Consider the following 20,617-nt stretch of genomic DNA (forward strand, 5'->3'; position numbering starts at 1 on the left):
TAACGACGGGTACGAGAACCCGCCGTACACCGGAAGCCCGGGCGAATCGTTGTCGCACACGTTCAGACCGAGCGTCGGCAGCGGCGATATGAATTTGTACCTTCGAAGCGGGTCGTCGCGGAGTTTCACGAACGTCCCCATGCCATGGTCGTCGTCCGCGCCCTCCTTGTCGAGCGCGTTCACGACGTCAGGGTCGGGCTCGAGACGGAGGGATAGCGCGCGGAACACCGTTCGCGACGCGCCCGCGCGCGCGAGGGCTTTGCACGCGCGCATCGCGCGCGCGATGTCCGCCGGCGCTAACAAACTCAAGATTCGCGAGTGACAGTCCTCGTCCAAGTCCAGGAATGTCGTCCTCGGCGCGGGCGGAGGAGGAGCCGCGCTCGTGGCCCAGCCGGAGAGCCGCCCGGAGCGCGTGCGCGTGCGCTTCCGCGGGCGCTCATCCTCGATCGAGCTCATCCCTGCGACCGACGCCGGGGAGATCTGGGGAGAGGCGCGCCTGAATTTCATATTTGACTCGCGTTTCCCGCCCAGCCAGCCAGCCCTTCACTGACGACCTGATACCTGACGGCCCGTGTCTGCCGACGACGCCCCGATCCGGGCCGCATCAGCCACAGCGCGACGGTCGAAGCGCGTGAACGAGCGGCGCGCGGGCGTGTAAGACGCGACAGGTTCGCGGCGTGATCTCCTCCGCGCGCGGTCGGTCGGGTTCCTCCGCGAGCGTCACCGCGTCGCCGCCGTCGTCGCGCGAGGACTTCGGCGGGGACGGGCGTGGATCGATCGATCGCCTCCAGTCCGCAGGGTTTCGCGCCGCGCGGGGGCATCAGGAGGATGAGCGGGATGGAAGTCGCCGGGCCGACGTCGGCGCTGACGGAGACGGTACGTCGACGTCCTCTGTCAACGCGCGATCGACGCGGGTCGCGGCGGGGGCGCGTCCTTCGCTCCGTCGCGCCCGACGCGCGTTCGATCGCGCTTCTCCGCGCGTCGTCGTCGCGCCCCCGATCCTCCGCCGACTTTCCAATCCGATCGATCATTTTTCGCACCGCGGCGCCCCCGTCCTCCCTCCCGTCTCATCGTCCTCGCCCCCTCCTTTGACTTCCCCTCCTCGCCCAGGGCGTCGATGCTCGGTCCGTGAACGTCGCCGGGACGACGAAGATCGAGCTCGAGACGCAGACGCACGCGGTCGGGATCATCCAACCGCCCCCGGACGTCAAGGCGATCGTGGACAAGACCGCGCAGTTTGTCGCGCGGAACGGCCCGGAGTTCGAGCAGAGAATCTTAGGCAGCGAGAAGAACAACGCGAAGTTTAACTTCCTGTTACCGAACGACCCGTACAACGCGTTTTATAAATCTCGAATCGCGGCGTTCAAGGAGGAAGCCGCGGGCGGAGACGCGGCGTCCGTCGCGGCGAAAGCCGAGGCGGCGGCGAAAGAGGCGCAGGAGAAGAGCGGCGTCGCCGTCGTCGCGGGCACGGGGGCGGCCGCGCCGAAGGTGTTGGTCGCCCCGAAGAAGGAGGAGTACACCGTGCACGTCCCGCTCGGGATCACGAGCTTGGACTTGGACGTCATCAAGCTCACGGCGCAGTTCGTGGCGAGGAACGGGAAGAGCTTCTTGACCGGGCTGACGTCGCGCGAGCACTCGAACCCGCAGTTTAACTTTTTGAAGCCGACGCACTCGATGTTCACGTTCTTCACGTCCCTCGCGGACGCGTACTCGAAGGTGCTCATGCCGCCGACGCACGTCGCGGAGCAGCTGAGCAAGGACGAGGACAAGAGCGCGCTGTTAGAACGCGCGTTGCAACGGTTGGAGTGGGAGCGGTCGCGCGACGCGGCCAAGGCGGCGGCGGACGACGAGATCGAGAAGGAACGCGAGGCGATGGCGTTGATCGACTGGCACGAGTTCGTCGTCGTGGAGACGATCGATTTCGACGACGACGAGGACGAGGACCTCCCGATGCCGCTCACGGTGACGGAGATCATGTCTCAGCTCCGGGACGCGGATCTCGGCGGCGGCGTCGACGGCGGCGACGGCGACGTCGGCGTCTCCGGCGCGGAGGACGCGGGCGACGGCGAGACGATGGACATGGACGAGGACGAGAAGGCGATGATCGCGGAGGGCGTCGCCGCAGGCGCGGCGACCGCCGCCGCCGCGCCTACGGTCGGGTTATCCGCCCCGGAGCCGTCGATGAAGATCGTGAGGAACTACAAAAAACCCGAGGTGCTCGCCGCGGAGGCGAAGGCGCGAGGGACGGGCGCCGGCGCGGACGCGACGAAGTTCGCGGTGTCGCCCATCACGGGCGAGCTCGTCGCCGTGGAGGACATGGCGGAGCACATGAGGATATCCCTCATCGATCCGAAGTGGAAGACGCAGAAAGAGGCGATGCTCGCGAAGTTGAGGGACAGCACGATGGCGAACGACGAGGAAGTCGCGACGAACATTTTGATGCTCGCGCGGACGCGGCCGGACGTCTTCGGAACGACGGACGAGGAGGTTTCCAACGCCATCAAGGACAGCATCGACGCGAAGAAGAAGGCCGTCCCCAAGGTGCCCGCGGCGGGGGCTCTGAAGGCTGCGGGAGGCGGCGGCGGCGGCGGCGGCGCGCTGCCGGCGGTGCCTCCTCCCCCGCCGCCGCCCGCGTTCGCGGTCCCGCCGCCGCCGGCGATCCCGGCCGCCGCGGCGGCGCCGCCGCCTCCCGCGCCGACGGGCCCGTCGCTGAAACCCGCGCCCGCGGGTCTTCCCCCCGCGCCGACGATCGTGCCGCAGGTGCCGGTGCCGATGCCCGCGCCCGCGGGAGCGCTGCGGCCGCTCGGGGCGCCGCCGCCGCCGGTCGCGCCCGCGCCCATGGCGCCCGTGGCGCCTCCGGCGCCGCCGCCCATCGCCGACGCCGAAGAGGAGCCCGCGACGAAGAAGAGGAAAATCGGCGAGGTCGAGCTCGACGCGGAGGAGGACTTCCTCGCGGCGAACCCCGGCGGCGGCGTCGTCAACGTGAAGCTCCCGTCCGTGGACGGGGACGAGCACTTGAACGGGAACGTCATCGCGCTCACCGTGGACGCGCTGTCGATGCCGCTGTCCGAGTTTAAGAAGCTCATCAAGGAAGCGGTCGGGGGGCTCGCGGCGAATAAGCAGAAGATCAGCGCCCCGGGGTTGGGGTTCTTGACGGATAAAAACTCTCTCGCGTATTACAACGTCAAGGCAGGCTCGACGCTGACGCTCGCGTTGAAGGAGCGCGGCGGGAGGAAGAAGTGAGTGAAGCGCGGCGACGTCGGTCTCTTTGAAACAAAAAACAATCTATGTAGAGACGCGAAACATCTCTCGCGCGCGCAAAAGACGTCGTCAAAACGCGGTGCCGCTTTTCCCGCGGTTGTCGAACTGCCGCATTCCCGGCCTCGCGAACCCGGGGAAGCCGTCGCCGCCGAAATCGCCGCACCGTTCCCTCATCTCCGCCTCTTTCTCTTTCGCCTCTTTCTGAACGTGCTGCATCTTCATCGCGTCTCGCAGAGCTTCGGACGCGGCGATCACGACGCTCGAGCCTCGGCGCGCGCGCTCGACGACGGCTCGGAAGTCGCCCGCGGCGCCCGCGGCGTCCTCGAGCGCGAGCTTGCACCGTCCGCGCGCGAGGACGACGTCGAGCGCGCGGAGCTCCGTCCGCGTCTGTTCGCTTCCTGTCGCTGGAGGGGGATGTGAATCGTCACCATCGGTCGCCCCGATCGCGTCCAGCAACTCCGCGGCGGAGGAGTAATCGTCGATCGCGTCGCGTAAGGAGCCGATCTGCGTCAGCGCCCTCGCGCGCGCGGCGTGCGTCGTCGCCCTCGAGCGTTCGTTCTCGGACCGCTCTCCGTACAAATCCAGCGCGCGCGTGAACCATCTCGAAGCGTCCGCGTGCTCGCCACGCGTCGCGCACGCCTCGCCGGCATCGTGCGCTTCCTCGGCGTTGAGAATAACGCTCGTGTCGAGGGTGTTAATGCTCGCGTCCTCGATCGCCATGACGTCGTCCGCGGGCGCGGGGAGCGACTTGGCGTGGAACCACGGCAGCTTCACCGCGAGCTTCCCTTCCCGCTGTTTGATGAGCTGCCGTCGCAGCGCGGCGAGGTCGGGAGGCGCGCGGTTCGCGTCCTCGTCGCGGGCGTCTCCGATCTTCGCGCGATCGACGTCTTCGGGCGCGCGCAGGGACGTCCACGGCCCGCGCCGGTGGCGCGGTTTCGCGAGAATCACGCGCGCGACGTCGCCGTCGACGCGCACGACGCAGTTCTCCGCGTCCACGTCGTTCGCGAGGCGCATGGTCAGCACCCACGTCTCGCCTTTCACCGTTCCGGTTCCGCGATCGACCGCCGGAGGTATCTCCAGCGTGAAGCGCCGCGGGTCGTCGCCGGCGAGAGACGGGGACGTCAGCGCCGCGCGCGAGACGTCGCCGCCCCGGACGTCTCTTCCGCGGACGTCCACGCGCGCGACGTCGCCGTCGTCGCGCCACGCGTACGTCTCGACGCTCCGCTTGATCTTCTTCGCTGACGTGGTCTCTTCGCTCGCGGCGTTCAGGAGGAGCGCGGGCTCGGTGACGCGCTGCGGCGGGGTGCGGATCACGCCACGCGCGCAGTCCAGACGCGCGCGCCGGTTGTGTAAATCTGGATCCGCGCGCGTCAGCTCGTTCTGCACGAGGTCGATCGCGCCCTGCGTCATGTGGTTCCCCACGAAGTTCGTCGTCGCGCCGGTGTCGGGCTTCTCGTACCCCGCGTCGACTTCCTTGTTCGTCCCGTCGGGTTTCTGCTCCAGCGCGTCGTACCCGAGGCTAGCGCCCGGTCCCGTGGAGATCTTGTACGCGCCACCGTGCGCGCCTTTGGTCCAGACGCGTTGGCCAATCTGGCCGTACTTCTTGTGTTTCTCTTCGTTCTCGAGCGTCACGGCCTCTTCCTCCGCGGCCGCGGCTTCTCTTAGGGTCCCGTCCGGGTCCCCCGCGGTGCCGTGCTCTTTGAATTCCTTCCATTGCTGCGGAGGGCGAGTCGCGAGACGGGAAGCACGTCACGTCGGGAGATGAGCGAGTTCCGTGAAAAACCATTTCGCGAGATCTGAAGGGGACGCGACGCACCTTCGCGTGTATCGCCCCGGCGGATACGTGATCGATCGTGGGATTGTACTGCGTAGGGTCCGACGTCGCCATGACGTTCGCGGGAACGAGCGCGCGCGCGCGCGTGCTCGTGTGCGCGATGCTGACGAGACGCGACGTTTACATTTTCCACTTTCCGAGAATGGGAGACGAAAAGCCACAACGCGACGAGACTGGCGAGACGAGACGCAACAGCCAGCGGGGGTTTTCATCGAGTGTATTTATCGACACCCGACCGTAGCAAATTTTGGCTAGAGGCGTTGAATAATGATACTAACTCCCTCATTCGATTTTCTTGCTCTTCGAACCGAGGCGAATCATGCGCACGCTCCGCAGGTGGCGGCGGTAGTACGCCCGCGCGAACGTCGCGCACGCGTACACGCACAACGTGCTCAAGGCGAAGTAGACGTGCGACCCCGCCGGGAGCGGGAGATCGACGAAACGCCCGCCGTAACTCGCCCAGTGAATCGCGTATACTAACGCGTGATGCAGGAACACCAGCGCGGCGATATCGACCCGGATCGCGGACATGGGCGCGTTCTCCGCGTGAGTGACCGACAGGACGGTCACGTTCACGGCGTGAAGGATGGTGAAGAGGTAGTACTTGTGCAATTCCGCGCACCCGAGTTCGCCGCCCGAGGCGCCGATCAGACAGTTACCCAGCATGAGCATGAACACCTGCAGCCGACCAACAAATACCCTCGTTTCACGGCTCCAACGTGTCATCGCGTCGTACCACGACGGGGAGTATTCCGCCGCGAGGAACATCGTCGCGATCACGAGCGAAGGGAACTGCGCGGCGAACACAGTTCCCGGGGTGACGTCCCACCCTGATCTGTTCTGGAAGCACCTCGCCGCGAACAGGGGGACGACGGTCCAGACAATCTTCGAGCTCGTGATGTGCACGTAGACCCCCGTCCTCGCGTCCATCGGCAGAGGCTCGTCGTCCGAGAACACCGGGGCGTTGTCGCGGCATCGTTCCGCCGCGCGTTTTGTCTCGCGTTTCACCGCCTTCTCGTGCTCCTCTTGATCGTCTATCTCGTCGAGGACGTCGCGCAAGAGCGCGGAGATCGCGGGGATGTGCGACGCGTGGACCATCGAGGTCAACAAGCTCGCGATATTCCTCGTCGTCGCGCGCGCGGACGGGGTGTACAACTGCCGCCGGTGACGCGCGCCGAGGAGCCACCCGAAATCCGCGAGGAACAACTCAAACGACGACGAGTCGTAGAAGCACTCGATCGGCTCGAGGATCGATTCGAACGCGTCCGAGCTGGCGCCGGTGCCTCTCTGCAGCGCGTCGAGCTCGTCCGCGACGTCGTCGTCGTCGACGATGAGCACGCGAATGAATTCCGAACCGGACGCGGAGCGCCCGGGCTTCAACACTTGGACGGACACGAACCCGGCGCCGCAATCCACCTCGTCCACGGGAATATCGATCCGCAACCGCCCTTCGCCGCAGTTCTGCGGGACGACGATCGAAAGCGGCGCTAAGCCTTGCCCGAACACGTGCACGCGATCGTTCCCGTGCAGCCCTTCGACGTACAGAGGCTCGCCGAGTCGCACGATCGGGGAAACTTTCACCCTGCGCGGGATCAAAGTCATCGGCTTCGTCCCGCGCGACAGCGGCGTGAGCGTGCTCGTGTCCATCGTGATCGTGTCCCCGCCTGGGACCTCGTACTGGTCGTCGTTTTCCTTCCACCCCACTCCGATCTGCCCCGCGCACTGCGCGCTGACGGTGACGATGGACGACCCTATGACGCCGTCGCGCGGCAGCGACGTCGCGACGTCCGCCGCGGACGGCGCCTCGCGCGCGAACCCGCCGAGATCGCGAATAGGCGCGTCCACGGACATCACCAAACGCGTGCTCCCGGGGAGCATATCGCACGTCACGTTCGCGAGGAGGTTATCGAAATCATCGTGGTTGATCGACCGCCCCTCGGTCGCGGCGGCGCCGCCGGAGAACCAGCTCGGGACGGCGTCGTTGTCGAACCCCAACAGACTCCGCGTGCTCCTCGCGTCGTTCACGCTGAGGGAGTCGAAGCTCCTGTCCCCGGAGTGTTGAGGCTCGCTCCCGCCGAACGCTTCTCCGTCGTCGGTCACGACGTCGGCGACGCTTTCGTTCCCGAACGTGCTCTTCATCGTGTTCTGCACGAACGACCACACCGGCATCTTCGCCGCGTTGATCGGGTGCGCGTCCACGGAGAACTCCATCTTCACGCCGCTCGTGGACGGCACCCAGCGGCCCTCGTTCACGGAGAGGTGCTCCTCCGCGCTCAGGGAGAGGCACGACTTGACGGACGACGACTTCTTCGCCGCGCGGATGTTCGACGCCGCTTTCTTGACGATCGCCTTCGCGACGCCGCCCGGTCCGGACATCGCGCTCGCGCTCGCGGGGGGCGACTGCGATTTCGACTTGACCCGGCCCTTGAACGACGGCCCTCTTCGCACGCCTCGCTCGCACGTCGAGAGCTTACGCGACTCGCCGATGATGCTGTTCGCGAACATGTGAAGCTCGTGCACTTTTTTGCAGAAGCAGCACCAGCGCACTGGGGACGCGCTCGCGGCGACGACGACCCCGGACGTGTCGCGTCGATGCAACGGGCAGAGCACGATCTCGCCTTGGGTGCGATTCAACACGCGCGCTTGGCACCCTTCCGCGTCGCACAACCGAGGCGGCCTCGGGCTGCTCGCGGGGCGCTTCGACTTCGCGGCCTTCCCCTGCCGTCCCGATGCCGAGTCGCCGCTGACGCTCGCGCATCCGCTCCTGCTGCCGAGGCTCCCGTCGTCGCTGTCCGTGGGCGTGGAGCGATCGTCGACGGCGTCCGCGCGGTAGCCTCCGCGCGCGGGGACCGCGGGACCGCACGTCACGACCGCGTCGTCGTGCGTGACATCGAACGTGTCGGGGGTGAGGGCCCACTCGGAGGTCTTCCACGCGAACCCGGACGTCACCGTCGTCATCGCGTCGCGCGGCGGGGACTCCGCGGTCGAGGGTTTCGGGAAAGCAGATAGATGTAGGCAGCCGGCGCTGCGCGCGAGCCTCGCGTTTTGCGTCTCGGTTTGAAACGATCTTTCATCGGAATCAGTTCACCGCGTGAAACTGCGTTTGACCGGTGAGAAGATATTATTTTCAGACTAGTAGGCCCTATGTAGAAGACTGACTGTATGTGTATTTAGTCACAAAAAAACCCCAATTTCCGGCTTCAAATTTACCCTCCTGTCAATGCCAGATACCAGAAGATACTGTACGCTCCGCATAATTTAGGGCTGTACCGAAACCGGAACCGACAAGCGTACCTTCGGCGGGGCACTTCTTCGGCGGCGAGCGCGGTCGCGACCGCCGCGCGGGCGGGGGACTGTCTAACTCGCGCGTTTCGTCGGGCTATCGTCTTTCCGTTCGTGCATGAGTGCGGCGACGCCGACGCTCACCGGCTGCGCGCGAGCGGAGACGACGACGAAATCGTCGGTTGAGGCGAACGACGACGCCACCGCCGGCGTCGAAGGTTTACGACGCAGGTCCGCGTCGAGCCCGCTCGAACAGGCTCCGTCGACGACGTCGGTGGATCCGGACGCGATTTCAGGGGATGACGAGCGCTTGGACGGCGCGCAGGGGGGAGCGCCTCCGCAGCGCGCGTTCTTGAGCGCGTTAGAAGGTGAAAAAGGGGCGCCATCGCGAGGGGACCGCGACGACGCCGGGATGACGGACTGCAACATCTGCTTCGAGGTCGCGTGCGACCCGGTCGTGACGCAGTGCGGACACCTGTATTGCTGGTCGTGCATATACAAGTGCGTCCGGACTTTTTTCCCGCGCATTCGTCGTCCCCCCGCGGAAGATACCCCGGCCGCCGCGTGTCATATCTTTCTCCTCGACGCTGACGAATCATTCTGTCGATCATCGAACGCCGCCTCCCTCGCCCCGTTCGCAGGTGGTTGCAAGTTTTCAACGAGGCGCAGTTGTGCCCGGTGTGCAAGGCGGGGGTGTGCGAGGAGCTGGTGCGTGTCGCCGCGCCGCGCGAATCCTCTTCCGACCGACGCGCTTCTTCGCCGTCGCACCCTACCGCGCGCGCCGGGCGAATCGTTCGGATTCTCGCCGACCTCTCATTTCATTTTTCTTTCCCCCGCCCCGCCTCACGCAGGTTATCCCGCTGTACGGAAGAGGGACGTCCGGGGAGGACCCTAGGCATAAGAAACTAGACGTCCCTATGCGCCCGAGCGGGTTGCGACTCTCCGCGCAGGCGCCTAGGTCGCCTCTGCGCGGCGACTACGCGGGCGGGCCGAACACCACGCCGTTTATGTTTCGCCTCGAGTCCTTGCTCGGCCTCGGGACGCAGTTCGCGACCGGGGTGAGGTCCACGTGGCGCAGGCAGATTTTGTCCCCGGAGCAAGAGCAGCAGTCGTTCTTATCGCGTCTGTTGCTCTTGCTCGGGACGTTCGTGATCATGTGTTTGCTCGTGTTTTAAACCCGAGCTCCGTAGTTCTCTAGCCTTTTTACGACCGAGTGACGTCGTGTTCACGAGCGCGTCCACGAGCGTCGCGAACGAGAACCCCGCGCGAGCGACTACGACGCGTTCTACAGTACAACTACTACATTACAGCGATAGCCTACTTCGCCGCCTCCGCGGGCGTCTTGGTCTTCAGCGACAGCGCGTGCACGCCGTCTTTGATCTCTTCGTCCAGGAGCGCGTACACCATCCGATGCCTCGCGACGGGGAGCTTCCCGCTGAACGCCTCGGACACGACCTCGACGTTGAAGTGCGTCTCCGCGTCCGGATCCCCGGATGGGTTCCCGGAGTGCCCGGCGTGCTGGAAGCTCTCGTCCTGCTTGGGAGTCGCGCGGGTAGGGTCGGTCGGGGACGACGCGCGTCAGCGGGCGATCGTCGACGGGATCTGGCTGGACGCGCGGTGCGAACGAGGGCGACGGACGACGGCGACGCACCTTGATGACGAGCGTAGCCGGCTGCAGCGCGTCCGTGAGCTTGTACTGTATCCTCCCGTATATCGGCCTCATCGCTGTGGACATCGCTCGACGAAGCATGAGCCGCGCGGGACGCAGTGAGAGCTCGTCGTCACTTCTTCTGTTACAACGAAAGAGTATTTGGTTTCGTCGCGAAGACCAGACGTCGTTCGCGCCACAGTCGATGGCGAGCGCGCTCGCGCTGACGTCCGTCCGCGGGGTCGTCCCCCCGCGCGCGAACGATGCGAACGCGCGATCGCATCGCGCGCTGTCGCGCCGACCGCGGCATCGCGCGTGGAGCGTGAGCGTCCACGCCGCGAGCGCGGGCGAGGGTTCGTCCGCGGATTCCTCCTCGCGCGCGTCCGACCCTCCCGGTCCCCCGCGCGGACGCGGACGGTCCGTCTCTCGCGGTCGACGCGGCGGCGGCGGCCGGGGCGGCAGCCGCGGTCGTGGAAGCGCCCGCGGCGGCCGCGCCCGCGGCGGAGGCCGCGGTGGACGCGGACGAGGCGAGCGCGGACGCGGCGCGGGGAGGAAAAGCGTCGACGGCGCGTCGGCGATCGCGAGCGCGGTCGAGCTCGCGACGCGTCTACGTCTCTCTCGCGGCGTGGAGTCGCTCCCGAGCGCGAGGGACGTCGGGCACTGCCTCGCGGACTGCAAAGACGTCAGGAGCGAGGAAGCGTCCGACGCCGCGTGGGAGCTGTACGTCGCCGCGCGCGACGCGGGCGTCGTCGGTCGATTCAACATCAGGGATCACAACTTCGCGTTGGGCGCAGTGTCGCAAGGCGTCGACGGTCCCTCGCGCGTGACGTCGATATGGGACGCGATCACGCGCGCGGCGGTGCCCCCGAACGGCGTCACGATGGCACTCCTCGCGCGCGGGCTGTGTCGGTCCTCCGCGGACGTCGCGTCCACGCTCGCGGTGTTGCGCGAAGGGATCGTCCGCGGCGCCGCCGTGGACGCGTACGTGTTAAACGTGCTCCTCAACTCGTGCTTACGAGACGTCTCCCGGCGCGGAAAAGAGGCGATCGAGGACGAGTCGAACGTCACCGCGGTGGATCTCGGGAAGATAAAAGAAGCCGCGCTGCTCGTGTGGGACGCGGGGAAGGACATGCACAACGAGCGGACTCTGACGAGCGTCGTGAAAGTCTTGGGCGACTGCGGCGATCACGCCTCCGCGGTGCGCACGTTCGACGAAGCGTGGGCGAAAGGCACGCCCGTGGACGTCGACTGCCTCGCGACCGCGCTGCGCGTGATGTCGTCGGCGCCCGCGGAGCTGTACACGTCCCGCGACGTCCTCGCGCTGTACAGAAGAGCGCAGAAAGAGCGCGGCATACGCCCGAACACGTTTTGCGCCAACGTCGTCCTCGCCGCGTGCAGCCGGGACGGAAACTGGAACTCCGCGCTGTCGCTGTGGCGGCACATGCTCCGAAGGTCCGCCCCGGCGCCGGACAAGGCGTCGCTCGCGAGCGTGATACTCGCCTGCGGCAGAGTCGGGAGAGGCGAGCTCGCGTTGAGGGCGTTCGAGGAAGGGAAGAGCGCCGGCGTCGAGTGCGACGTCGTCATCGTCAACGTGCTGTTGGACGCGTGCGCAAAGTCGGACCGCCCCCCAGGGGAGGCGCTGGACATCTTGATGGACGCTATCGAGAGCCGCATAGCCGTGGACGCGTGCACGATATCGTCCCTTCTCACGGCGTACTGCAGCGGGTCGAGCGTCGCGGAGCCCGGGATGCTCGACCAGGCGTTCGCGATCGTCGAGCTCGGAAGGTTCTTGCGCGTGGAGCCGACGCCGGCGGTGATAAACTCGCTCCTTCGCGCGTGCGTCGCCGCGGGGGATTTACCTCGCGCAGTGCGCGCGTTCGAAGAGGCCGCGGTCGTCGGCGCGGGACCGGATGACATCGCGGTCGCGGACAGCTCGAGCGTGAGCGTGCTCGTGGAAGGGTACGCCGCGACCGGGGACGTCGCCGCCGCGGCTTCGATGCTCGACCTCGGTCGCGACCTCGGGATCGAGATCGCGGAATCCACGGTGGTGCTGTTGATCAAGTCGTTAGTCAACGCCGGGGACGTCGAGGCGGCGACGCGCGCGTACGACGACGCGGTGAAGACACACGAGATGACGCCGACGCTTCCGATGATAAACGCGCTGCTCGCGGGTTTAGCGAGGAGCGGGAGTTGGCGCGAGGCGATTCGTCTCGTCTCCGACGACGTCATCGGCAGCGCGTCCGTCGCCGCGGACAATAAGCTCATCGCGCTGTTCACGGAAGCGTTTGAGGTTGGAGGCGAAGAGGAGCAAGCGAAGGTCGCGGCGCAGATGGGGCTGTGGCTGACCGGGTCGGACGACGCGCTCGTCGCGCACTTGATCGCTGAGGACGAGCGAGTCGGGGAGCGAGTGTAGCGCGGTGCGTTTTTTGACTGGAAATGTTCGCGAGACCAGAGATTCCAGCGATCGCGATCGAATGAATTGCGCGCCGTAGCCGCCGTTCGTCCTCTCACCGTCATAACGTCGAGCGCGCGCATCATGGCCGCGGACGATTCCGGGAAGCGGGATCGCGACGAGGAGGACGCCGCGCCCGCGGTGGGTCCCGCCCCCCCCGCGCCCGGGGACGCGGGCGATGACGAGCCCGTCGACGTCGGCCCCGCGCTACCGCCGCCGAAGAAGGCGAAGACGCTGCCGTTCGAGTCCGTGTACCTCGACTCGCTCCCATGCGCTGCGATGTACGAGAAGAGCTACATGCACCGCGACTTCGTCACCTTCGTCGCGGTCACCCCCGGGACGGACTTCTTCATCACCGCGTCGCACGACGGCCACCTGAAGATCTGGGCGAAGCGCTACGAAGGCATCGAGTTCGTGAAGCACTTTCGATCGCACATGGGACCGATACTCGGCCTGTCCGTCTCCGCTGACGGCCTGTACTGCGCGACCGTGGGTCAGGACAAGTCCGTGAAGGTGTACGACGTCGTGAACTTCGACATGACGCTCATGATCAAGCTGCCGTACATGCCGACGACGTGCGAGTTCGTGTACAGAAAGGGCGAGGCGAAGCAAAAGATCGCGGTCGCGGATCAGACTGGGAAGATCTACGTGTACGACACCCTGTCCTCGGAACAGACCCCGGTGAAGGTGCTCGAGCTCCACCGCGCGGCGGTCAGATGCATGAAGTACAACGCCGCGAGAGGGATCGTGATATCCGCGGACGACAAGGGCGTGATCGACTACTGGTCCCCGTCCACGTACGAGTTCCCGACGGACGGCGTCGACTTTCGGTTCAAGCTCGACACGGACTTGTACTCCCTCGCGAAGGCGAAGACGAAAGCGCTGACGTTGGAGGTGAGCCAGGACGGCGAGCAGTTCTCCACGACGGGGCCGGATCGCAGGGTGAGGGTGTTCCGGTTCGCGACCGGGAAGTTACGGCACGTCATCGACGAGTCGTTGGAGTCCGCGAATGACGTGCAGCGGAGCGGGAACGAAAATTACCAGCTCGAGGACATCGACTTCGGGAGGCGCCTGGCGAAAGATCGCGAGATGGAGAGCGACGGGGAGGTCGGGTACCCGAACGCGATCTTCGACGAGAGCGGAAATTTCATCCTGTACGCGACGCTGTTGGGGATCAAGGTCGTGAACTTGGTCACGAGTCGGTGCGCGCGGATCGTCGGGAAGGTTGAAAACACCGAGCGGTTCATGCAGCTCGCGATGTTCCAGGGCGTTCCGAAGAAGGACAAGCGATCGAGAGGCTCGGGGAAGGACACGAAGACGACCACGGAGAAGGACCCGACGATCGTGTGCTCCGCGTTCCAAAAGACGCGTCTGTATCTCTTCACGCGCAGGGAGCCCGAGGACGGGGACGACGCCGTCGGCGGTCGAGACGTCTTCAACGAGAAACCCCTCGCGGACGAGATGGTCGCCGCGGCTTCGCTCGCGGCGACGGCGTCCACGTCCCTCGCGAGGTCCGCGGTCATACACACGACGCTCGGGGACATCCACGTGAAGCTCTTCCCGGACGAGACCCCGAAGACGTGCGAAAACTTTACGACGCACGCGAAGAACGGGTACTACGACGGTCTCTTGTTCCACCGCGTCATCAAAGGGTTCATGCTGCAGACCGGGGACCCGCTCGGGGACGGGACCGGGGGCGTGTCCATATGGGGCGGCGAGTTCGAGGACGAGATCACCAGGGACTTACGTCACGATCGGCCGTACACGGTGTCCATGGCGAACGCGGGACCGAACACGAACGGGTCGCAGTTTTTCATAACCACGGTCGCGACGCCTTGGCTGGACGGGAAGCACACGGTGTTCGGCAGGGTCGTGAAGGGCGCGGACGTCGTGCATAGCATCGAGAAGCTGAAGACGGACAAGGGGGATAAGCCGTTGATCGACGTGAAGATGGCGAACATCACGTTGTCGTTTAATTGAATAGCAAAGCGTTCAACAACTGGTCTGGTGCGTGCGACTTCATTCAGAAGGTCCTACGATGATCACCCTCGATCGAATCAACACTCGGGAATCACTTCAGGTCGTTGATGAAGTTCCCGATCGCGTTCTTCATCCGCCGCGCGTCCTGCTTCACCTGGAAACCCACCTTGGACATGAGCTCCGCGGCGGTCAGGTCCACGTTGTCCCGTCCGCGTCCGTCGCCGTAGTAATCCGCGCTCGAGATCGACGAGGAGTTACTGAACCTCGCCATGTTGCGGTCGCCGCCGTTACCACCCATCCCCCGCGAGCCGCCTCCGCCGCCGCCTCCACCTCCGAACGACGCGGACGAGATCGACTTCGCGCCGCCGAAGCGCGCCTGCGCGGAATCGTCCCTCGCCGGCTCTGGCTTCGGCTGCGATCGCGGGTCCGCCTTTTGCGACATCGACCGGAACCCGCCCGCGCCGCCCGCCCCTCCCCGGGGAAGCTCCTTCATCGGCTCTTCCCACTTCTCCTCGTCTTCTTCCTCCTTCTCCCCGAACCCGTCGACCTGGTACGAGAACCGTCCTTGCGTCGGCGGCGCGACGTGGAACCCCCCCGCGGCGCCCTTCGGGGATTTCGGCGACGGCGCCTTCGGCGACTTCTCCGGCGACTTCGGCGCTTGCTCGAACAAGCGATCGTCGACGGCGACGGTGAGCTTCTTCGCGCCGAGCGAGAGCTTCTTCGGCTTCGACGCCATCGACCTCGCTCTTCCTCCGAGCACCGAGGACTTCACCGGCGCCGCGCGCGGGACGGACGCTTTCGCGACGACGGGCGTGGGCGCGACGGGCTTCGCGATCGAGGGCTTGACCACGGGCGGCGCGACCGCGATCGTCTCGAACTCCTTCTCGTGATCGTCGAAGAAGTTCGGCTCCCCGGGCGTGTTCGCCGCGTTCGGCGACGTCGGGGGCGACAGCGCGCTGTTCTTCGCCGCGATCTCTCGCGCGAGGAACTGCTTGTACAACCCCGCGGCTCGCGAGGTGTACTTTTGTGAGATCTGCCCGCGCTCGCTCGAGCCCCACCCGTGCTGCGCGAAGAACGTCCGCGCTTTCTGGTTCCCGCCGCTGACGCGGAACAGATCGAGCTCCTCCTTGCTCCATCGGTCCATGTTCGCGGACTTGACCTGGGATATGTGCACGCCGAGCGAGCGATGGATTCCGCTGCAGTCCAAGCACACGAACACGCCAAAGTTTTTCGACGTCCACTTCGGGTTCGGCGTCGTGCAGTCGAAGCACATCTTGTTGTCCTTCTTCGCGAGCAGCCTCCCGAAAAGGAGGTCTCGGTCCTCCTGATGCGCCATCTCGATGACAAGTGCCGCGTGCGCCGACGCGTCCGCGCGCGTTGCAGTGCGTTCGGAGACGCGATCGCGACCGACTCGGGCTCGCGAGTCTAGACGCGCCTCGACCGCTCGAATCCAGCGGAAATACCCCATAACCTAGCATATCCAAAGACAGCAAATTTGAAGCGGCTGCTGAACGGAAACAAAGCGCACCCACGTCGTGGTCACATCGACGAGCGCGCGTCGGAGGTGGACGACTCGCATCGTCCATTTTCACGGCGTCAACGCGAGTCACAGACGAGGTCGACCGTCTCGCGCGGGGCGACACGAAGCGCGTCTCTCGCGAACGCGCCGCACGGTGGGCGTGACTCGGATTGAGAACTCGCTCGAGGAAAAACTCCCACCATGACCGCGGCGACGGAGGAGAAAACCGAGCGCGAGTACGCCGCGATGGCGGAGGGGCTCGGGAAGAAGCTCAAGACCGCGATCAGCGGCGGGAAAGCGCCGCTCTTGAAGATTCTGCAGGTGCGCGTCCGCGCGAAATCGTCCCTCGCGCCGCCATCGTCCAACCGCGTGAACAACGACTGACGACGCCCTTTTTTTGAACCTCGCGCGAATCACAGGACGCGTCCGACGCGCTTTCGAGGGTAGGCCAAGGCGAAGAAGGCGGCGAGATCAAGGAGCTCCCGAAGAACCTCGTCCTTAAAGGACTTCTGAAGAACAAAGACCAGGTTCGCGCCCGCGACCGAGCGTATCCACCCCGAATCTGGGTCGCGCGACCGCGTATTCTTTCTTCGAACGTCGTCGACTGACCAGATCCTCGCGCTCGTCTCGCAGGAAGTTCGCCTGTACACCGCGCTGTGCCTCAGCGACGTGCTGCGGATCTTCGCCCCCGAGGAGCCGTTTCAGAACGACGAGACGCTCAAGGTGCGCGCCGCATTCGTCGACGCCTCCCTCGCGACCGGACGCCTCTCTCGCGCGGATACGAGCGCCCGGGGCCCCGCGACGACGCCGCTAACGCGAATTCGTTTTCCCCAACCGATGCGTCCGTCGTTCACAGGACATCTACAGCGCGTTCCTCGAAGCGCTGAAACACCTCGAGGACCCGACGAAAGTCGCCTTCCAGTGCGCGCAGTCGCTCTTACAGAACATCGCGACGATCGGTCTGTGCGTCCCGATGCTCGACCTCGAGTGCGAGGGCGCGGGCGCGCTCGTCGTGAAGCTGTTTCAAGTCTTGCTCGACGCGGTGAACCCGATGAACGCGTCGCTCGTGGAGGAAGACGCGACGAAGGTGCTGTGGACGATGCTCGAGGAGTCCGAGGACGTCGGTCCGGAGATTCTGAGCGCGATCATGGAGAGGCTCGTGCAGCCGTGTAAGACGGACAACTCCGCCGCGCACGCGTTGGCGTGCGAGCTGATTCGTAAAAACGACAGCAACTTGCAGCTCGCGGTGCAACACTTCTTGATCGACGCGCTGAAGAACAAAGGGAACGGCGAGCACGCCATGAGCAAGCGGTTCGTGGACGTCCTCGAGGCGATCGCGGTCGTGGACTCCACGTCACTCGTCACCGTGTGGCCGGTGCTCATGGACGAGCTTCACTGCGACGACGAGGATGCGCGGATGCGCGCGGTGAAGGTTTTCGGCCGCGTCCTCGCTGCGCCGGGGAGCACGGTAGCGAAGGACTTCGCGCACTACCTCACGCAGTTCCTGAGACGGTTTCAAGATAAGAAGCCGGAGGTGAGAGTCGAGATGCTGAAGTGGGCGTCCGCGTTCGTCCTGAACAGCGAGTGCGACGACGCCGCGATCGAGAACGAAGTCGTGTCGCACTTTAAAGAGCGCCTGTACGACTTCGAAGAGAAAGTGCGCGTCGCCGCCGTCGCCGCGGTGAGCGACATCGCGGAGGTGAAGCCGAACGCGATCGACGGCGAAATGTTACGGTCCCTAGGCGAGCGCATGAGGGACAAGCGCGCGAGCGTGAGACATCCGGTAATGAAGCGTCTCGGCGCGGTGTACCGAGCGTTCGCTGGTCGACACGCCGACGCGGAGACGCCCGCCGCGGAGGCGGCGCGGTTCGATTGGATCCCGAGCACGCTGCTGAAAGGGTGCGCGCAGGCGGACGTCATGCACCACGGCGTCGAGCCCGTGATCGTGGATCTGTTCCCCGCGCGCGTCTCCGTCGAGCGCCGGTCCATGTTCTGGCTCTCCGCGCTGTGCAAGCAAGACGAGCACGCGAGCAAGGCGCTGTGCTGCATCTTGCGGAACAAGACCTACGCGCAGCGGGACGTGCGAGCGTATTTGGACCTTCGAACGAAGTCCCGGGCGTCGCAGATGTCCCAGGGCACCGGGGAGGAGCTCGCGGACGTCTCCGCGGACGACTTCACGCGGGCGATTCACACGATCGCGTGCCATTTCCCGGATCAAACGAAAGCGGTCGCGAGCATGGAGAAGGTTCACGCGATGAAGGATGGGAACATCTTCCGCGGGTTCTCTTCGCTTTTAAAGCCGGAGTTGTCCGCGGCGGAGTGCACTTCGATCACGGACGACGTCCTGAAGCGCATCGGGAGCAAGAGCGCGACGTACGAGTTCGCGAAGCTGCTCATGATCAAGATCGCGCAGCAGCCGTTCGGTCGCGAGCACGTCAGAAAGGTGCTCGACATCGTCGCCGCCGCGGCGAAGCACAAAAACGCGACCGGATCGATGACCGCCGCGCTCGAGCACCTCGTGCAGCTCGCCGGGAGCGCGCCGCACATCTTCCAGGGCGTCGCGAAGGAGCTCTCGAGCTTGATCTTCCACGCGGACGCCTCCGTCGTCACCGCGGCGTGCAAAATCACCGCGGACGCGCCGAACTGCCTCGCCGGCGCGGGGTCGCGCCAGGCGAAGATTTGCGAGAGGCTCAAGCTGTTGTGCGTCGAGGGGACGCGCACGCAGGCGATGCACGCGGCGGCGACGCTCGCGAAGCTCGCGGCGATCGGCGAGAGAAACAGCGAACACGCGAACGACCTCTTCGTCGCCGTCGTCGAAGCCGCGCAGGAGGACGAGCTCCTGGACAGCAACCTCCCCGCGGTGCTCGCGACGGTGCAAGTCGTCGCGTCGAACGCGCCCGGGTTGTTTTTACGTCACCTCGAAGGCGTGGAGAGGTTCATCGTGAACGACGTCCTGAAGCGCGAGCTGCCTCGCGGTAAGAAATCTCGCGCGGCGGCGAGCTCCGTCGCGGAACTGCGCGGGTGGGGGATCGAGGCGTTAGCGAACGGCTGCTGTCGCGCGGCGTCGCTCACGGGGGAGCAGGCTGCGAGCGACGAGAGAAGAGGGTTCATCGCGCGCGTCGTGGACGTCTTGCGCGCGACGCTCTCGGAGCCGATCTCCGGGACGGAGGCGGACGCCGCGCACGTTAAGATCGCCGCGGTGAAGGCGACGCTCTTGATCGCGCGCACGGAGAACGCGTCGATCCCGGCTGACGTGTTCATCGCCGCGATGTACGCGTCGAGGTACGCCCCGGACGACGTCATCGACATGATACAGCATGGCGTCGCGAAGGAGGGGCTGCCCCACGTGTACGCGTCCGCGCTCGCGGTCCTCGCGGTGGAGTGCCGCGGGGACACGCGGAAGTTCGCGTCCGACGCGCTTCTCGCGGTCGTGGACCGCGTCCGCGCCAAGTCGGAAGCCTCCGTCGCGAGGTTGAGCCGCGTCATGAAGGACGAAGAGAAGCTCTCGCGGACGCTGCTCACGTACACGCCGGAGTACGCGCTGACGACGCTCGTGTACCTCCTCGCGCACCACCCTTCGCTCCCGAGCAAAGAAGACGGCGCGGCGAACGACGGGATCGCGTACCGCCCGTTTCAGCAGATGATCAGCGTCGCGGTGAACGCGCTCGTTCACGGCACGAACGGGGAGACGATCCCCGCGGCGTACGCGATGATGCGAGGGTTGAAACGCGCGAAGGACGCGAACGAGGAGGACGCGAACGACCACGGGATTTACGTCCTCGCGGACATCGCGCTGTTCGTGCTCAAGGACGTCGCGTCCACGAAAGGGTGGGACACCGGTCCGTACCCTGGCAAGGTGGCGTACGATCGCAAGCTGTACGTCGTCGGTCAGAGCGGGACCGCGCGAAACGACCCGCTCACGGAGGGCGGACGCCCGAGGGTCGGGGACTTTTCCCACCTCCCCGTCGGGTTCTCGCTGAAGAGCGGCAAAGCGGCCGCGGGCGGGGCGAGGACGAAACCGTCGGGAGGGAGGAACAACGAGAACGCCCTGGCGCTCGCGATGACCCCCGCGGCGAAACCCACGGCGGCGCCGTCGCGGATGATGCCGGAACGCGCCGCGAGGAAAGCCGCGATCGTGGACGACGCGGACGCGAGCGTCGAAGACGAGGACGACATCCTCCCCGAGTCGAACGACGCGGACGTCGTGAACCTGGGGCGGTATGGTATGGAGGTGATCGCGCCGCCGCTAGAGCTTCCCGCGCCGGGCGGATGGGACGACGCGCAGACGTTGGTCGGGAGCGACGAAGCCGCGACGGCGACGGAGGCGCCGACGACGGCGCCGAAAACCGCGCCGCGGCCGGCGCCGAGAAGCGCGGAGAAGTCCGACGCCGGCGGGTCTTCGCACAAGAAAAAGTTCTTGAGGCCCCTGAGCGACAAGAAGAACACGGATAACAAGCCGTCGCCGCTGACGGCGAAGACTCCGGTCGCGAAAGTCGCGAGCCCGGTGACGGCTCTGCGCAGGACGCGCAGGAGGCAGGAGAACGTGGACGAGTATGATTTTTCCCCGGAGCTCGACGTCGCGGAGGCGCCGGTGCGGGTGAGCAAGAAAGCGAAGGGAAAACGGTGAGGGGTTTCGATGGA

The 20,617-nt window shown here is 65.9% G+C and overlaps 9 protein-coding genes across 9 annotated transcripts; 5 read left to right on the forward strand and 4 right to left on the reverse strand.

The window, feature by feature from the left end:
• Positions 1 to 828: 828 nt before the first annotated feature.
• Positions 829 to 3,243, forward strand: MICPUCDRAFT_42493 (uncharacterized protein; the record flags this gene model as incomplete). The annotated part of the gene is made up of 2 exons (XM_003062813.1): positions 829 to 876; positions 1,111 to 3,243. 2 exons carry the CDS (start codon positions 829 to 831, stop codon positions 3,241 to 3,243), a joined length of 2,181 nt encoding a protein of 726 aa, XP_003062859.1.
• An 87-nt stretch (positions 3,244 to 3,330) lies between these two features.
• On the reverse strand, positions 3,331 to 5,149 carry MICPUCDRAFT_52695 (uncharacterized protein; the record flags this gene model as incomplete). The annotated part of the gene is made up of 2 exons (XM_003063017.1): positions 3,331 to 4,977; positions 5,078 to 5,149. The coding sequence occupies 2 exons, from the start codon at positions 5,147 to 5,149 to the stop codon at positions 3,331 to 3,333; spliced, it is 1,719 nt and encodes a 572-aa protein (XP_003063063.1).
• Positions 5,150 to 5,298: 149 nt separating this feature from the next.
• Positions 5,299 to 8,053, reverse strand: MICPUCDRAFT_52696 (uncharacterized protein; the record flags this gene model as incomplete). Its single annotated transcript, XM_003063018.1, has 1 exon — positions 5,299 to 8,053. The coding sequence occupies one exon, from the start codon at positions 8,051 to 8,053 to the stop codon at positions 5,378 to 5,380; it is 2,676 nt and encodes an 891-aa protein (XP_003063064.1). The 3' UTR covers positions 5,299 to 5,377.
• Positions 8,054 to 8,418: 365 nt separating this feature from the next.
• MICPUCDRAFT_48703 (histone ubiquitination protein) lies at positions 8,419 to 9,604 on the forward strand. Its single transcript, XM_003062814.1, has 3 exons — positions 8,419 to 8,878; positions 9,019 to 9,085; positions 9,229 to 9,604. Exons 1-3 carry the CDS (start codon positions 8,496 to 8,498, stop codon positions 9,550 to 9,552), a joined length of 774 nt encoding a protein of 257 aa, XP_003062860.1. The 5' UTR covers positions 8,419 to 8,495; the 3' UTR covers positions 9,553 to 9,604.
• A 90-nt stretch (positions 9,605 to 9,694) lies between these two features.
• On the reverse strand, positions 9,695 to 10,112 carry MICPUCDRAFT_52698 (uncharacterized protein; the record flags this gene model as incomplete). Its single annotated transcript, XM_003063019.1, has 2 exons — positions 9,695 to 9,910; positions 10,029 to 10,112. 2 exons carry the CDS (start codon positions 10,110 to 10,112, stop codon positions 9,695 to 9,697), a joined length of 300 nt encoding a protein of 99 aa, XP_003063065.1.
• A 118-nt stretch (positions 10,113 to 10,230) lies between these two features.
• On the forward strand, positions 10,231 to 12,438 carry MICPUCDRAFT_52699 (uncharacterized protein; the record flags this gene model as incomplete). The annotated part of the gene is made up of 1 exon (XM_003062815.1): positions 10,231 to 12,438. One exon carries the CDS (start codon positions 10,231 to 10,233, stop codon positions 12,436 to 12,438), a length of 2,208 nt encoding a protein of 735 aa, XP_003062861.1.
• Positions 12,439 to 12,546: 108 nt separating this feature from the next.
• Positions 12,547 to 14,474, forward strand: MICPUCDRAFT_36146 (uncharacterized protein). Its single transcript, XM_003062816.1, has one exon. The coding sequence runs from the start codon at positions 12,562 to 12,564 to the stop codon at positions 14,455 to 14,457; it is 1,896 nt and encodes a 631-aa protein (XP_003062862.1). The 5' UTR covers positions 12,547 to 12,561; the 3' UTR covers positions 14,458 to 14,474.
• Positions 14,475 to 15,373: 899 nt separating this feature from the next.
• Positions 15,374 to 15,793, reverse strand: MICPUCDRAFT_22083 (uncharacterized protein; the record flags this gene model as incomplete). Its single annotated transcript, XM_003063020.1, has 1 exon — positions 15,374 to 15,793. A coding segment is annotated over one exon (420 nt), but the record flags the coding sequence as incomplete, so codon positions are not given.
• Positions 15,794 to 16,177: 384 nt separating this feature from the next.
• Positions 16,178 to 20,603, forward strand: MICPUCDRAFT_52702 (uncharacterized protein; the record flags this gene model as incomplete). The annotated part of the gene is made up of 4 exons (XM_003062817.1): positions 16,178 to 16,297; positions 16,396 to 16,503; positions 16,589 to 16,699; positions 16,833 to 20,603. The coding sequence occupies 4 exons, from the start codon at positions 16,178 to 16,180 to the stop codon at positions 20,601 to 20,603; spliced, it is 4,110 nt and encodes a 1,369-aa protein (XP_003062863.1).
• Positions 20,604 to 20,617: the final 14 nt, after the last annotated feature.

Source organism: Micromonas pusilla (assembly GCF_000151265.4).
Source record: "Micromonas pusilla CCMP1545 genomic scaffold MICPUCscaffold_13, whole genome shotgun sequence".
NCBI classification, from domain to species: Eukaryota; Viridiplantae; Chlorophyta; class Mamiellophyceae; order Mamiellales; family Mamiellaceae; genus Micromonas; species Micromonas pusilla.